The sequence below is a fragment of the Chelonoidis abingdonii genome, chromosome 5 (genome assembly GCF_003597395.2).
Source record: "Chelonoidis abingdonii isolate Lonesome George chromosome 5, CheloAbing_2.0, whole genome shotgun sequence".
Taxonomy (NCBI): domain Eukaryota; kingdom Metazoa; phylum Chordata; order Testudines; family Testudinidae; genus Chelonoidis; species Chelonoidis abingdonii.
The window spans coordinates 61,457,815-61,474,402 of record NC_133773.1 but is presented as its reverse complement, the minus strand read 5'-3'; the positions used below and the strand labels follow the sequence as shown (position 1 = coordinate 61,474,402).

Sequence of the window (16,588 nt, the reverse complement as noted above, 5' to 3'; positions counted from 1 at the left end):
GGAAGTCTTGACATCAACCATGTCACTGTTCCATCTTTTAGCATCCTTGGGAATCTGTGTAAACATGGAAGAGTCTACCTTGACTCTGACACAGTCTGTGGAATTTATCAGAGTAACATTGGATTCAGTCAAGACAGACCTACCTCCTCATGGACAGATTTCACAAAATGTGTGTTCTCAAAGAACTGGTTACCCGCAACCCTCAAACGTCAGTTTGGGTGCGCCTTGCTCTCTTGGGCCATATGGCATCATGTACTTATGTAATGCCATTTGCCTGACTCCACCTTTGCCTGAAGGCTTGGCTTCAAACAGTACATACACTGAAGAAGCACAGCATGGATAACATAGTAGCAACTAACTCCAAGATGAAGGCCTTTCTGGAATGAATGAGTGACCATGGACATGTGTGCGTGGGAGTTCCCTTTCTGTTTCCCACATCTGACAAGATGATAATTACAGAGGCCTCCCTGATAGTCTGAGCAATCACACAGCACAAGGTACTTGGACACCTCAGGAAGTCAGAATGCACATCAGTCTTCTGGAACTGAGAGTAGTACGAGAGGCTTGCAAAGGATTTCTACCATTCATACAGTCCCAGCATGTTCTGATAATGTTAGACAACCTAACCGCCATTTCTGTCTAAATTAGCAGGGAGGGGCATGGTCCCCCCCCCCCCCCCATGTATATAGAAGCTATCAGTTTATGGAACTGGTGCATACAGAATCACATCAGCCTGTTGCCATCCTCTCAGGCACCCACAGTTCACTTGTTGACCACCTCAGCAGGCATTTTGCCACCAATCACAAGTGGGAGTTACATGATTCAGTAGTTTAACAACATCTTCACTTAGTGAAGAACCCTGACTTGGGACCTGTTTGCCTTTCAGCAAAGTATACTGCTCCAGAGGAGCCAAAAGATAGTACTCCAGGGTTGGTGATCTCTTCTTGCCTTGGGACAGATTATGTCAGTTATGCCTTCTGTCCCATCCCACTGCTATCCATTTCTATGGAAAATTCTAGCCAGGGCTCCAGTCATCCTCATTGCCCCTAGATGACCTGGACAGCTTTGATTTCCAAGCCTCCTGCAGATGTCATCCCATCCACTATCAGCATTCAGACCTTTCCAGATCTCTTGACCCATAAAAATGGCAGGGTCACGCATCCAAACCCTGATGGTCTTCATCTCATTGGAGATCAGTATTAGAATGGACATTGAGCCTAAAATGCTACTGCTCTGAAGCTGTATGCATCTTTAACAATAGCAGGAAAGACTCTGCCAGAAGATGCTATGTAGCCAAGTGGATGCATTTTTCTATCTGGGCCCAGCAAAACCATATAATCTCCAGAGGTAGTCCAAAACAGCAGAAATATACGCTATTTTCTTATCCTCGGGACAGCCGGCCTTTCCCTTAGCTCGCTATGGGTTAATCTGGTGGCAATTAGTGCATGTCACCCCGCAGTGGATGGTTAATCTTCATCCACCTGGTAACAGCCAGGTTTTTGAGTGCCTGATCAAAATCTTTCCATCAGTAAAGAAACTAAACCTTCACTAGGGTCTTAATTTAGGACTGACTGTATCCCACTCTACCAGTTAGCATAGATTCCCCACATGAGATGCAGGCTCACTCTGAGGACACAAGCAGTTTTAGTATCATCACTTCAGAAGGTATACTTGATTGATATTTGCAACGCAGCTATATGGAGTTCCAGTCACACATTCACAGCATATTATGCCTTGAATCCAGAACTCCTTCAGTGATTTATCCTTTGGAACAATGGTTCTACAAGCAGCTATTCCACCTCCATCCTCGTTCCCCCTTCCTGACTTTCTGACTACTGCTTACTAATCGCCACCAGTAGAATACACATAGGACCAGCACTCGAAGAAATGAAAATTATGTATTTGTTGTAACTGAAGATCTTCGAGATACGTGGTCCTTATCCATATTTCATTATCTGTCCTCCCTCTGATTTGGATCATGAGATTCATTTGTGGTAAAGAAGGAACTGGAGATGCTGTCAATCCTCCTCACCCCTTGTGTCCACAGTGGGGAGCACAACGAGAACTGGTATGGACCAATGGACACTGTTTGTAAGAATTCTGTGGGCTCACACCTGTGATGCGCATGTGTATCCACAATGGAATATGGATAGGGACCACACATCTTGAAGAACTCCAGTTACAATAAGGTAAGAAACTTTACTTTCAGTACATCTTCAGTTTAGAGTTTCAAATCACCAAAGACTACTGGGCCTGTTACTATAATACATTTTCCATTTTTTCTTATAAGCTACCACAGGAAAACCGTGAGTGGTTTGCAGAAGGGCATTTAAAAGCAAGAACATCTCCAAATGGCACTGGATGCTGTTGACAGTATTTCTAATATTGTGGTCACATTAGTAGTTGTGAGAAGGGAATCCTGGCTTCAAAGTTCCAGGTTTCCACGTTGGGCTCAATCGGTGGTGGAAGATCAGCCTTTTGAGGGGCTGAATCTAAACGTTAAATGTAAGATCTGGCCAGATTGTATCCCTGAGATTTGTGCATAGATCTTGCTTTTTCACATGCACACCATGTATCGGGGGGGGGAGGGGGCTAAAAATTGATGAGTTTTTAAAAATGGATTTTTAAAATGTAAACTACATGTTTTGTATTTATACGGGATTTTTATTTAAATTAAATACACCTCTACCTCTATATAATGCCGTCCTTGGAAGCCAAAATATCTAACCGCGTTATATCAAACTTGATTTAATCCGCCGGAGTGCACAGCCCCAACCCCTCCCGGAGCTCTGCTTTACTGCACTGTATCCGAATTTGTGTTAAATCGGGTGGCGTTATAATGGGGTAAAGGTGTAGAAACTTATTTTTTAAAAACTATTTAAAATTTAATTTGAAATTATGACAATTTATGCTAAGGTCTAAACAAATTATAATATATTAAAATATTTTAAATACAAAAAGTTAAGCAGTACATGTTTGCTGCTGAAGTTTGAAAGAAAGTCAAACCACTGAAGTGGTAGAAGGCGCACTGGCTAAGCACCTAATAATGAAGTTTGCTGAAGTGCTAAAACAGTTTTTCTTAGAAGTAGCTTCTTCTGCAGGTGTAGAGAAAATATTTTCTTCATTTCATTTATTCAACTAGTTCAGTTCAATGACCAGTTTATGCAAAGTTAAGAAACCAATTGACAGTTGAAAAAGCAGGAACGCTTGTTTTCCTCTTCCAATTTGAGCTTGTTTTCCTCTTCGAAAGACTAGGTGTGAGAGGATGGGATCTACTGGTTTTAAAATTGGAAGGATATGGTGAACAGAAATAGTATGCTCAATTCACTAACTACAGATAATACTTCCTTATTTAATAAACCAGTCAGTTTTAAATGAAAAAAAAAGTTTTGTTAAACTTTTTGGTATACTTTTTTCTTATGTATCCATTTTAAGGTTTTATTTAACTAATTAAAAAAACAGTGTGTTGGTTCATTTTGAACTGCCACTCAGAGCTTGACACAAACACGTAGAAGGGGCTCAGCCAGCTCAGAAACAGCATCTTTCTCACTTCTTTCCAGGACCTCTGTACTATTCTTGACAGGGTCAAGTTCAGTGCACAGAGGAGGAAGGACTGAGGTGGTATAGGGAGCACTACTGTTGGGGATGGCGAAGGAGATGCTCATTCTTTCATCTTCAACTCCCCTCCCATCTGTCTCCCTGGGTAACTGTTACTATTTGTTCTCTGGAATGTTCTCAGAATCTGAGATCGTCCTTGAAGGGAGGGGATAGTCTTCAGGACAGCTTTGGCTAGAAGGAATTTGGTATTCCTTTTTTGTGTCTGAAAACTTTTCGACCGGCAAACAATTAAAAATATTTTTTTAGATGCTGTTAGATATAATAAACAATAGAAAGAAGAGCAGATTTAGAGTGAACATATCATTTTGACAAAATGTGTTGTCTTGAATTAATCCACAAATTTAAGAAAACGCAAATTACAAATAAATCAGTTCCTTTTACTGATTTTGGTGTGAAAAATAGCGGTCAGTTTTGATTTTAGATTGTGATATGCATTGTTTAGGTTTTTAATCTATACATCTGGTAAAATTATAGGGACAGAGAAATAAGGATTTAAGAGGAAAGTAACATTCTGTATTTGTTCATAGATAATGTATTATTAAAACTTGATTATAATCTGCTTTAAGTGGCTCCAGTAGTAACTGTCTGTGACTTGATGCCCAGAAGGAATCTCCCTCTAGTGGAGTGAGATGAGAATTTAGTTAACATTTCGTTTTGAATATAGTTTTGATTATGCTACATTATTTTTTATTGTTTCCGTATAATATAGAAAGATCTGGTGGTAGTCAAAACTATAAGAACTTCATAGTTGTAAGCATAATTTAAAAAATTGCAAACATACAAAGTGTTTGCTATACAATGTAGTTGTATAGAGATTTGTTTTACACAATTCAGAATATTCAGTTAAATACCTGTGCCCTATGAAAATGTGTTATACTAGCATATTATCCCTATTTTGCATCATTTCTTTAAAAAAACAAAACAAAGTCTAGATTTCAGAGAAAATATTTCTTAAGCCATTTTGTGTGGGGTTCAGATAGTTACATGATACAGATTATAGTGTAACGTACTGATAGTATACTAATTTTTAAATTAATAACACAATTAAAATTCATTGTTATTTACCGTATTAAAATTAACTGCATTCTCACCACCCAGTGAGAGTTCAGGGACTTAACAGTATTCTGAAGCATTCCTTCTTACTAAAGTGTGTCTTTCTGCAGCTTTTGAATAGCTGAAAAATCACAGTTGTCTGCCTCTAGTGGAACATTTCACTTGAAATTCTGTTAGTGGGACACAGTCTTGCCACACAAATTGCCCTGTGTTGTATAATTGCATGTATGTCTCTCACCTCACTTACTATGGCATCTATCTCCTTATAGTGGAAAAGAGTTGAAACCTGGCATTGGTTACAAAGCACTTTTGGGTGAGGTTCTTGTTCTTCTGTTGCGGATGTCAGACTAGGTGATCATAATGGTGCTCTCTAGCCTTAAAATCTATGACACTAGCAATAGCTGAGAGGCAAAAGGATATGGTTAATTACAAATTAATACCTTCTATTAGGAAAGACATTTCTGATGAATGTGTGGCTTCTCATTCATTGTGTAGTTCCCTGTAATACATAGATTAGTAGTCATCAGTTGACCGTTCATCCCTGAAATAAGGCTTTTAAATGTGTTCATACCAAATGCATTCCTAACAAATGTTGGTTATTTTTTAAATCTATTTCTTGAGTTTAGAACAGGGGTAGGCAACCTCTGGTACACGTGCCAAAGGCAGCACGCGAGCTGATTTTCAGTGGCACTCACACTGCCTGGGTCCTGGCCACCGGTCTGGGGGGCTCTGCATTTTAATTTAATTTTAAATGAAGCTTCTTAAACATTTTTAAAACCTTATTTACTTTACAGACAGCAATAGTTTAGTTATATATTATAGACTTATAGAAAGAGACCTTCTAAAAACGTTAAAAGGTATTACTGGCATGTGAAACCTTAAATTAGAGTGAATAATTGAAGACTCGACACACCACTTCCGAAAGGTTGCCAACTCCTGGTTTAGAGTGTCATTTTTTGAGTGGTGCAGGGAAACATTCTGTCTAACTGTGCAGCACCATAACAAACAAAGCACACATCTTGGCTTAAACAGAAATACAGTTGTATGTTAACTGAGGTACCTGAAGCCCCTGTCAATTCAAATGCCCACAATTTCTGAACAAATAAACTCTTTTGCAAACACCTTGTCATCTTACTTGTATGTCTATTGTACTTTAAACACCAAATTATCTGTAAATACCTAAGGATGTGGTGGGTTTCTTCATCACTTGATTCTTCTTCCCCTTACAGCGCTTTCTTCTTTTGAACTGCACTATCTCAGACTTTTCTCTCCTCTTCCCCTCCATATTGTGTCATCTACCATCCACCCAGATCCTCATCATCAGCCTTCCTCTCCTTGCGGTCTACGACTCTCATCCTCTGTGACTTCAGCTTCCATAATGATGATCCATCTCTGGCCTCTTAGCTGCATGTTTCCTCTTGCTCAACTCTTCATTCGTCCTGCAACTCTCACTTGCCAAAAGGGCCATTCACTTGACTTGGTCTTCACCAAGCACCCATCTCTCTCTCTCTCATCTCGCTGTTGCTGAGTTCCCCCATGTCTTTTTCAGCATTGTCTCTCAGCCCTCTGACTCTGCATTTCTGTGACTTCTAGTCCATCAGTGTTGCAGACTTCTTATCTGCTCTCAGCTCTCTCCTCTTTGTCCTTACTTCCATTGATACAATTGTTGATTCAGTTCTTCACTCTCCTTCGCTCTTGACTTTTTTGCTACTCTCTCCCATTAGAAGGTACAGCTCTGCTAACCTCCAACCCTGGGTCACTCCCAAAATCTAATTCCTCTGTTCCTACTCTTGAACTGTGTAGCATATCTAGCAGAAATCCTCTGATCAGACTGATTTCCTCCACTACAAATTGGTTCTCTCCTACTTCTGTTCTGCTATCATCCTAGCTAAACAACTCTGCTTCTCCATCTTAATTGAATCCCATGTCCTCGGTCCCAGCCGCCTATTTGTCACCTGATTCACTCCTCAAATTCTCCCCTTCTTCTGCCTCCACTTCTCTTTCTGCACAAGATCTTGCTGACTTATTCTAAGAGAAATTTGACAAAGTATGATGTGATCTTTTGTCTCCCCTTGATTTGCCTTCTTTTTCCTCTTCTAACACTTTCTCCATCTCTCCTGTCATAGAGACTGGAGTTTCTCATCTACCTCCCTCCTTTATCTCCTCTTTTCACAGTGACCTGATCTCCCTTGTGTGTACTCTCATCTCCACCTTACTCTTCCCAAGTTCTTACTCTCCCGTCTCTTTCCTTCACAGTCCAAACGTGGTCTCTCCTATCTTAAAAAATAAAGAAAAAGACAGCAAAAAAAAAACAACCCTCTCTCTCCAACTACCACCCTATTTCTCTTTTTCTTTTAATCTCTAAGATCATCAAATATGCTGTGTACTATAGACTCTGTATGACTATAGACTATAGACTCTGTATGATCTGGCTTGTGCCCCTGGCACTCCACTGAAATTGCTCTTGCCAATGTCTTTACCTCTTCTAAGCCAAAGGTCAGAACGAGTACTCTATCCTCCTCGACCTGGTTCTGTTGTTACTAGCATAATAAAAATAATAATATGGCAGTGTTAATGGAGTACACCACAAGTGTGCATGTTTTTAGTGGGATCCTTCAAGGATCTGTTCCCTGCCCAACTTCGTTCAATTTTTTAAAATCAGTTTTCAAGGGAAAAAATATTACACAAGGGTCAGAGTGGTAAATGGTAATGTATGTTATAGAATGAACTGGATGGCTTTGTGTACTGGACAATCCAGCTGCTCTTTTTGTGTGTGGGAACTACAGCAAAATACAAGATCATACATAAGAAAAACAAAGACTACATAGTAGTGTCTTGGAAAGCAGTGACTATGGGATAATACTAGATAACCAATGGAACATGAGTTCCCATTGTGGTGTCACTAAAAGGGTTAATATGATTATTAGATGTATAAACAGGGTGATACAGAATATGGGTAGGAAGATGGTGTTACTGTTGTATGTTGCTAGTGAGATCATTAATGGGTGTTGTAAAAAAGCTCCATGAGTGACTTTAGATGTGGAAAATGTGTCTTAGGGCTTGGCTACACTCACACTTTACAGCGCTGCAACTTTCGCGCTCAGGGGTGTGAAAAAACACTCCCCTGAGCGCTGCAAGATGCAGCGCTGTAAAGCGTCAGTGTAATCAGGGCGGCAGCGCTGGGAGCGCTGCTCCCAGCACTGCACGCTACATCCGTAAAGCATGTGGTTTACGTGCAGCGCTGGGAGAGCTCTCTCCCAGCGCTGCCGCTCTGACCACACTCACACTTCAAAGCGCTGCCGCGGCAGCGCTTTGAAATTCCAAGTGTAGCCATACCCTTAGATGAGATAGCTATGTAGTTGATAGGTAGCTCAAATGATAAGACCTATGGTTAAGGTTGCCAAACACTTTCCATTATAAGACTCTTGTTTTGGTTGCTTGCAACTGTGCCAAACTTGACTGCCTTGGGCTAAAATTCTCCTTTCCAAGTGTTTGCCTGAGGCTGAATTTTTTTAATGTCAGCAAAAACACTTCTTTGCCTTGCTACCAATATTATGATGCTGCCTGCAATGCCATATTTAACAACCCAACTGAACTTTTTCCTGATGTACAGTTGTCGTCTTTTTAGAATGTTGTTGCACTGTGCTACTGACAGGTTTTTTTGTTCACATATAAATTATCTGTTGCTAATTCTAGTTGAAATTTTAAAATGTCAGAAATAAGCCAATTATATAATAAATAAAAAAATGATTTAATAAAATTAAACATTTTTTAATCATTCTCCAAATTTTCTTTGTCTCCTTAGAATGTGAAAGCATTTGCATCATCAGATAGTCTAGCCAAGGTCCAAGAAGTAGCAAGCTGGCTTTTGGAAATGAATCAGGAACTGCTGTCTGTGGGCAGCAAGAGGCGACGAACTGGAGCGTCTCTTCGAGGTAATGCTTCCTCAAGCCAAGTAGATGAGGAGCAGATGAATCGGGTTGTGGAGGAGGAGCAGCAGCAGCAGCAGTTACGACAACAAGAGGAGGAGCACATTGCAAGGAATGGGGAAATAGGTGGAGCAGAGTCTGGACTTGGTGACAGAATTGAATCCCAGCAAGAACAGTTAGAAGAAAACAACAATAGGCTTATTGCAGTGGATGAAGAATCCAGTGGTAACCATGAGGAGGAGGAGGAGGAGGAGGAGGAAGAACATGGTGCTGAACAAGAGGAGGAGGTGGAAGAAGAGGAGGAAATGGACCAGGAGAGTGATGATTTCGATCAGTCTGATGACAGCAGCAGAGAAGATGAACACACTAACAGTGTCACAAATTCAAATAGTATCATGGATTTGCCCATACACCAGTCATCTCAATTCTACATAAAGACAAAGGTGAGCAACTTAATTTAATTTTTCTGTTTTGTACTTAAGGTGTTGGTTACTCAGGATTAGAAAATAAATTGCACATCTAATTTACTCTGAAATCTTTTACTGATTTGAGTATGTTATCTGCTAGAACAATACACTTTTGGGAATACATTGATTCTTAACATAATATACTAAGTCTCACCTATTAATAATCAAACTCTTTACACACATTTTATATAAATAAATAAAGCTGTTCATAGACTGATAGAAATAGAAGTCTGGAAGGGAGCTCAAGAGGTCATATAGTCCATCCCCCATTCTAAGGCAGGATTAAGTATACCTAGACTATCCCGGAAAGGCTTGTCTAATTTGTTCTTTGAAACTTCCAGTGATGATGATTCCACAACCATCCTTGATAATCTGTTCCATCACTTAACTATCCTTCAGAAACAAAGCTTTATATATTCGTTAGAACGGCATTCTTAACTTCTTTCATATCATAATCGTACAATCTCCCGAAAATGCACTCAGGAACCATTTGTGACATTTTCCTTCTCAAAGGAAGCATGGGAGCTTCTTTTATCAAAAGGCATCGTTCTAAGGGATTGGACATATGCACTTTGAATTAGAGACAGGAGATGGGAGAATGTTCAACTCCTCATCCTAGATAGCTTCAAGTGACATCCTTGGCTAAGTATAGGTGAGAAAATAGTAGTTCAAGTACAAAACCATCATATGGCACTGTGGGGTTTGTGAAGAATAAAGAAATCACATTTAATAATTTAAAGAGTCATTGTCGATTTTAAAAACAATCATTCTTCTGTCTGAAAATGTTGAATTTACCTGTAGCCTCTGTGGGCTTTTCTGTACATGAGACTTAGTGTGCAGCAAGCCTGGGTATGAATCTACAGTTCATCAACCTGCCGTACACTAAGTGGCCGCATGGACTTTGTTGCCATGCACTAAAATTTCCTTAGGATGAAAGTCGAATAGCAGTAGATCAGAGTGCACTCAGGAACAGGATCCACATGGCTGCTTAGTGCACAGCAGGTTGATGCATTGGAGATTCACACCCAGCCTTGCTGTGGACTAGATCCCTTTATAGACTAGCCCTCAGATTATTGAAAGACTGAAAAAGTTTTAAAAGATGATGATCTTTGCTTGTAAAAGATTTTGTGTTATCAGTTTCACTGTTTGGTGGTGGTGCAAGCCATTTCCCAGGCTTTTCAAAAGGGAGTTTACTAATTTTAACAGCAGCAAAAGTAAACTTAAAACAGCCACAAACAGTAATGTGGATAGAGAGGGAGATTGGAGGAGAATGGCCATAACCATGAATGGTGTTGCTCCTGGGTCTGCCCAACAGATTCTTCTAAACTTCAACAGCAGGAAGGGAAACTCCTTTTACTCCCTCAATAAATAAATAAAATAAAATAAAATAATTATATGTATTATTTAAAGGGTACATTGTCAGAAAACTGAATTTTAAACATTGTTTATTATCTTGAAAATTATTAATTTGTCAGTGTTTCCTCAAATCCACTACTTAATTTCAAGGTGATGACCCTATTTTAATGTCAAATGCATCAATACAAGCGTATTGATAGAAATACTGTACCAGAATCTATGCAACTACACTTGTACGGACATATGGACACCTTTGGTTTTCCAAATGTGCAGTAGTACGTTTCAGGTATTGGTAGTTAGAATCTAAATCTTCCATATGTTTAAGTTTTTATCTGTTGTGTTGATTGAGATGCTTGATTTCAGAAGTTGTTATAAGGATCTTTCTAGGTTGTTTTTTTTTTTTTTTTTTTTTAAAGGAAATAATGGAATTTTACATGTACATTGTTAGCTGTCCTAAATGTTGAATCATATATCTCTGAAGAAATTCCATTTAAAAAGATGTCGTAATGGAAACACTAGCATATCACTGCCAAGTTTTGTCAGATTTTCTTGGCTCTGTTAGTCTTATAACCACTAATTCTTCTGCTGTGATGCTTTTTTCTCAACCAGCGTAGTGTGATGAGGAATGACATAACCACCTATACTCAAGCATTTTGAACTCTGTGCTGAACATACAGTATCCTTCCACCCGAAAAACATTTAAACTTGCTGGATCAGTAAGTTCAGAATTTGTAATACAACTATGTAAACAATAATAATCAATATATATGCATGCACACAGAGCAAGAGATAGTGGTTAATGGTCTTTACTTTTACCTCTTTTTCATTTTTTTCATAATGAATACAATTTTTATTATGTTTTAAACAAGGCACATTTGATGTAAATAAGATTCTGGTATTTGGAAAGCTTGCATAGTTAGGATTTTTTCTGTATTGTCTGATAGCCACTTTTCATTTTGATTCCATTACTAAGACTAGAACAGCACAACAAGAAAAATTCATTTTGACTAACCTGTTTTTAAATCATCTAAGTTTAAAAATACAAACATCTTCTGTGCAAAGAAACACTGCAGAAAACCTGCAAAAAGGAAAATGTTGCATCACACTCAGTTGATGATGAAACATGAAAAATTACTATCTGAAGCAGGGTTACCGAATACTAAAAAAATTGACATGTTTATATATAATAACATTTTCGAGACAAGCACAGTTTTTGTGGACTCTTATTAACACTAATAAGTGTGATTTCCAGCTCTGGCTATTGTAAATTGAAATCAAATGGTATATCATGTGAAAAGAATACTGTTCCAGTCAGTTGACTTTTTCATCCAAATAGTCTCAAAAAATGTTAAAATGATATATTTTTGCATCTTCACATATGCTTTTCTGGGCTTATTAGAGTCTGATTACTTACTGCTTCAGGTCAGATTACCTAGCCCCTTATTTGGATCTGTACATTAATTTAACTTGTTTTGTACCACCACCTTCCATACAAACAGTGTGTGGAATCTGCTGCATACTGTCTAAGAATCAGCTGTAAGTTTTTTTCTCTTTTTAGGTGAAACTTAAAAAGTATATTCGGTTTTGGTTTTGCAGTAATGGGATTTTTATTTTTTTTTAAAATCTGTACTGGAGTGGTAAGCTTTCTCATTGTGCCATTGGTAATACAGCAGAGAATTTCTGTTAATATTCCAGCATTTAAAAGATTCATTACCTCCTTTGTCCAGAAGTTCATTTAAAAGTATGTCTGGTCGTACTCTACTAACTACCACTAATTGCTGGCCCCAGGGAGCTTTTTTTTTTTTTTTTTTTTTTTTCTTTTTTTAAGTCTTAAGGCTATTGTACTATTGTAGAACTCTTTCCTTCCTATGTATATCAGAAAACATGTGAAGTAACACTTATATTTCATGATACTAATTATGGCATCTGTTTGATTATGAATGCAGTTTATTACAGCTAATCTCAGGAGCATACATCCGCTAATCCAGAACAACTACTAGGTTGGTCCTGTCTTCTGTAGCAGTGTAGGCAACATGTGCAATGTTTTTTTTTTTCTACAAAGCTAACAAGTAGCACCCAATATACTACTACCAATATACTAATACCAGTATTGTTCAGCTCATGTTAACTGTCATACCTCATTTTTAAATCCTTTCAATTTCTGTTCTCTTTATTTTAACTTAAACTGCTGAGTGAAGTCTCTAACCTGATTTTTTTTGTTTTATTTTGTTTTGTTTTGTTTTGTTTCTTGTCTTGCGGGATCCTGTGACTTTAAGCGAAGCTACCTCAAGATTTCCACGTAAAGATATAATGTATCCTAGTTATGCTTGACAGCTAATGTCTAGTTATGCTTGCTCCTAATATTACTCTTCCATATAAGCAATTGCTGTAGTTTCACAGGGATGTTGTAAAATTGCAGTGAGTAAAGGAGGTGGTCTATATGATTGTGAATGGGAGGGAAATTGATTCTTCATACATGCACTTAATGTGATCCATGTTGTGAAAAAAAATTGACTGTTCAGACAGCTGAGACCAATCAGCCTAATTCTACCAAATATTGTCTCAAATCTCCATGAGGGAAAACAAAAAATAAACTCCCTTATGCCAAAGGTAGGAAGCGTTGGGGGAAATGTGGGTCTCTACAAACAGCCCCCAAGGCAGGTCCAGTGAGCAAGACGTGTAGTTTCTCTGTCTGTTCCCACTCCTGAGAAAACATCATCACAGGATGACTGTGACAGTACAGTGACCACACTTTAAGACTCCTGTTTGAGTTCAGTAGTGCAGTGAATTAAGGTTCCTGGCACAAGGTTTGGTTCTTGAGCCACAGAAAATTGTTCTCAGGTGGTTGAGAGGGAGGCAGGTGAATGGCAGCCTCTCTACATTGAGGGGCATACCCTTCCTTTGAAGGCAGATATCAGCTTGAATTTTGGTGTCATTTTATTTCTTTTCACACCAGTGTCCTCTTTTCCAAATGGAACTTCAGTAGCCATTTCTCACATGCCCATGCAAGTGGAGATTTTGCCCAACGCTGTTCTTTTGCAGGGATAGAGTTCCAAATAGCATTGTTGGCTGTTCTTCCCCATCCTGTAGGATGCAAAAGTACTCAAATTTTGAAATCCAAGTAGATAAGCCTTCAGAGAGCTGGGGAATTGTTTAGACAGCAAGCGGTTGTTTTTTCTCTCCCTGCCTTTTACAAAATGAAAACCTATCCCATAGACTCAAGTGACAGGAAGCTGTCCTCTACTACTGGATATTGAAGAAATGATCAAGCTCTTGTCAAGACCTTGTTTTCACATAACAACAGTTTCGTGGTTTGGCTTGCTGGAAGTTTTCCTGGGAGAGTTGTTCATAGGCTTGGCAGATCATCAGATGCTTATTTCAACATTCCTGGTCTTCCTTCTCACCAAAATGTGCCTGAGTTTCCACAGTATTGAGGTTTTCACATGAGGGTGGCTAATGGGGATCCTAACTGCAGCACTTGAACAGAAAGGTGTATGTCTGCACCTGTTCTTGGATAACAGGCTAATGTGAACTCCTAAAAATCAGAAGCCAGGTCTACAACGGAAAGGATTCAAGAATATGGGGATATAGGTGAGTCAGCAACCATGAAGAACACTTTGACTTCCTTCCAGAAATTAAATATAGTTGAGGGTTTGTTTCATTATTACAGTGGTCAAGATGTTTCTATCACATGCAAAAACAAAGTTCAGGGAATGGATTGCTATTTTTATAGACCGGGGTGGCCAACCTGAGAAGGAGCCAGAATTTACCATTGTACATTGCCAAAGAGCCACAGTAATATGTCAGCTCTCCCACCCTGCTCCCAGCGCCTCCTGCCCACAGACAGCCCCGCTGCTCAGCATCTCCCCATCCTTCCCTGCACCTCCTGATCAGCTGGTTTGTGGCGTGCAGGAGGCTCTGGATGGGACGGGGGAGGAGCGAGGCATGGCAGGCTCATGGGAGGGAAGGGTGGAGTGGGGGCAAGGCCTGTGGCGGAGCCAGGGGTTGAACAGTGAGTACCCCCGGCACATTGGAAAGTTGGCGCCTGTAACTCCAGCCCCAGAGTCGGGGCCTATACAAGGAGCCGCATGTTAACTTCTGAAGAGCCATATGTGGCTCCAGAGCCACAGGTTGGCCACTCCTGTTAGACACATTGAGTCCTACTGTGGGAGTATATCCAGATTCTGAGTTCTAAGGTAGCTTGTCAGGACATAAATCAGTGGGTATGTTCTTTCTAATGAGTTATTGATGTCCAAGGCTTCTCTACCTTGGTTACTCCTTGAACCTGTTTTTTCCTTAAATTCTAGAGGGACAAGATGGAAACTCTCCATGAAGATACCAGAAAACTTTTAGAGTGTGTGTGTGTGTGTGTGTATTTTGTGAATCTAAAGGATATGCTCAAATAAGCGTGTACGCTATCAATCTAACCCAGCAAATCCCAGATACATCCATTTTGGCTTCTCCATCCCCTGTGTGGAGTTAAAAGTGCATTCTGATCTTCCATTATTCAAGCAGTTTTCTGGTCAGTGTTCTCTTGGAGAATTAACTCAGCCAGATGTATGTAGTTCTTCAGTAGAATGACTCTGCTACCAAATGTTGACTTTTCTGTGGTGGGATCAGCCTCAGATTAAACTGTTTTTTTGTTTGTTTAATGCCAACCTACATATATTGTCCCAGACACCAAGATCAGAGTATTTGGCAAATGGGTGAGTGTGCGCTCTCTCCTCTTCCTTTGTTTTTAGAAGACCAGACAGAAATTCATTGTCCAAATTGGCACCAGAGATTTCTATTCTTCTAGAGATTTCGTTCAGGAAAACATTGAGGTCCCTACAGTTATGGACTCCTGCAGTTGAAATAGCCAGACTTAATCTGACTAGAGGTTAATAGGATGGAGTTTTAAATAATCTCAGGCAGATTTTCAGCTGGTGTAAATTGTAGCACTAGTGACTTGAATGGAGCTGTGATAATTTGCACCAGCTGAGGATCACCTCCCAGCCCTCAGAGTTTAAATAGCTGCCTTAGGAACTTTGAACAAGGCTTGCAAAGATTTCATTTAGCCCTAAAGAGACTCAAGCCTATGGAGACCTAGGCCTGGTCTACACTATGCGTTTAAACTGATTTTAGCAGCGTTAAACCAATTTAACGCTGTACCCGTCCACACTACGAGGCCCTTTATATCGATATAAAGGGCCTCTTAAAGCCCGCGGTTTCGACTCCTCCCCGACAGAGGAGGTAGTGCTAAAATCAGTATTTATACCATATCGGATTGGGTTAGTGTGGCCGCAATCGACGTATTTGGCCTCTGGGCAGTATCCCACAGTGGCACCACTGGACCGGCCTGGACAGCAATCTGACTTGGATGCCGTGCCAGGTAATACAGGAAAAACCCGGGCGAAACTTTTGAATTTCATCCCTTGCCCAGCGTGGAGCTCTAATCAGCAGCGGGGTGATGCAGTCCCAAATCCAAAAGAGCTCAGCGTGGACCGACGGGGGTACTGGCTCTGATCGCTGTATGTGGAGACCAAATCTGTTCTATTCGAGCTCTGGTTACCAGAAGATGAAGAGAAAGCCTTTGAAAAATCTCCAGGCTACACAGTGCTGTGTGAAACAAGCGTAACTGAAAGCCAAGAATCAAATAGACGCTCATGAGGAGGAGAGAGAGGGCGTACTGAGACTCCAGCATCCACAGTCCACAGCAGTCTCGAAAAATATTTCGTTCTTGGCTGAGCTCCCAATGCCTATAGGCTTCAAACACATTTCCGGCGTGGTTCAGGGTATAGCTCCGACAATTTACTCCCTGCCCCCCACCACCACTCGTGAAGAAAAGGGCAAAGAAATGTTTCGTGACTTCTTTCAATTCACTCTATGTATCTACTGAATGCTGCTGTAGAGCGCATGCGTGCGGCAGTAAGAGCAGTATCGCCTCCTCTCCCTCCTGCGTGGCAGATGGTGCAGTAGGACTGCTAGCCATCCTTGTCATCAGCCCGTGCATGCTCCTGGCTGGCATCAGGTGAGGCTGGCCGGGGACGCCTGGGTAAAAATAGAACAATTCCCGGTCATTCCCAGTAGATGGTATAGAACGGCTGGTAACCGTCCTCATCATAGCAACTGGGGGCTGAGCTCCATCAGCCCCCTCCCTTCCTATGTAAAGAAAGATTCTGTACT

At 40.2% G+C, this 16,588-nt stretch overlaps 1 protein-coding gene across 5 annotated transcripts in view; it reads left to right on the top strand.

The window, feature by feature from the left end:
• FBXW7 (F-box and WD repeat domain containing 7) overlaps nucleotides 1-16,588 on the top strand; it is a 278,287-nt gene that overhangs the window by 130,414 nt on the left and 131,285 nt on the right. For 3 of the 5 annotated variants that reach the window (XM_032771269.2, XM_075066325.1, XM_075066326.1), the window contains one exon: nucleotides 8,477-9,043. In XM_032771269.2, the coding sequence (XP_032627160.1) occupies nucleotides 8,546-9,043 (498 nt within the window). In that variant the 5' untranslated portion in view covers nucleotides 8,477-8,545. Of the gene's footprint in view, nucleotides 1-8,476; nucleotides 9,044-11,032; nucleotides 11,134-16,588 lie in introns of those variants that run through there. The other 2 variants (XM_075066328.1, XM_075066329.1) reach the window with 2 other exon arrangements.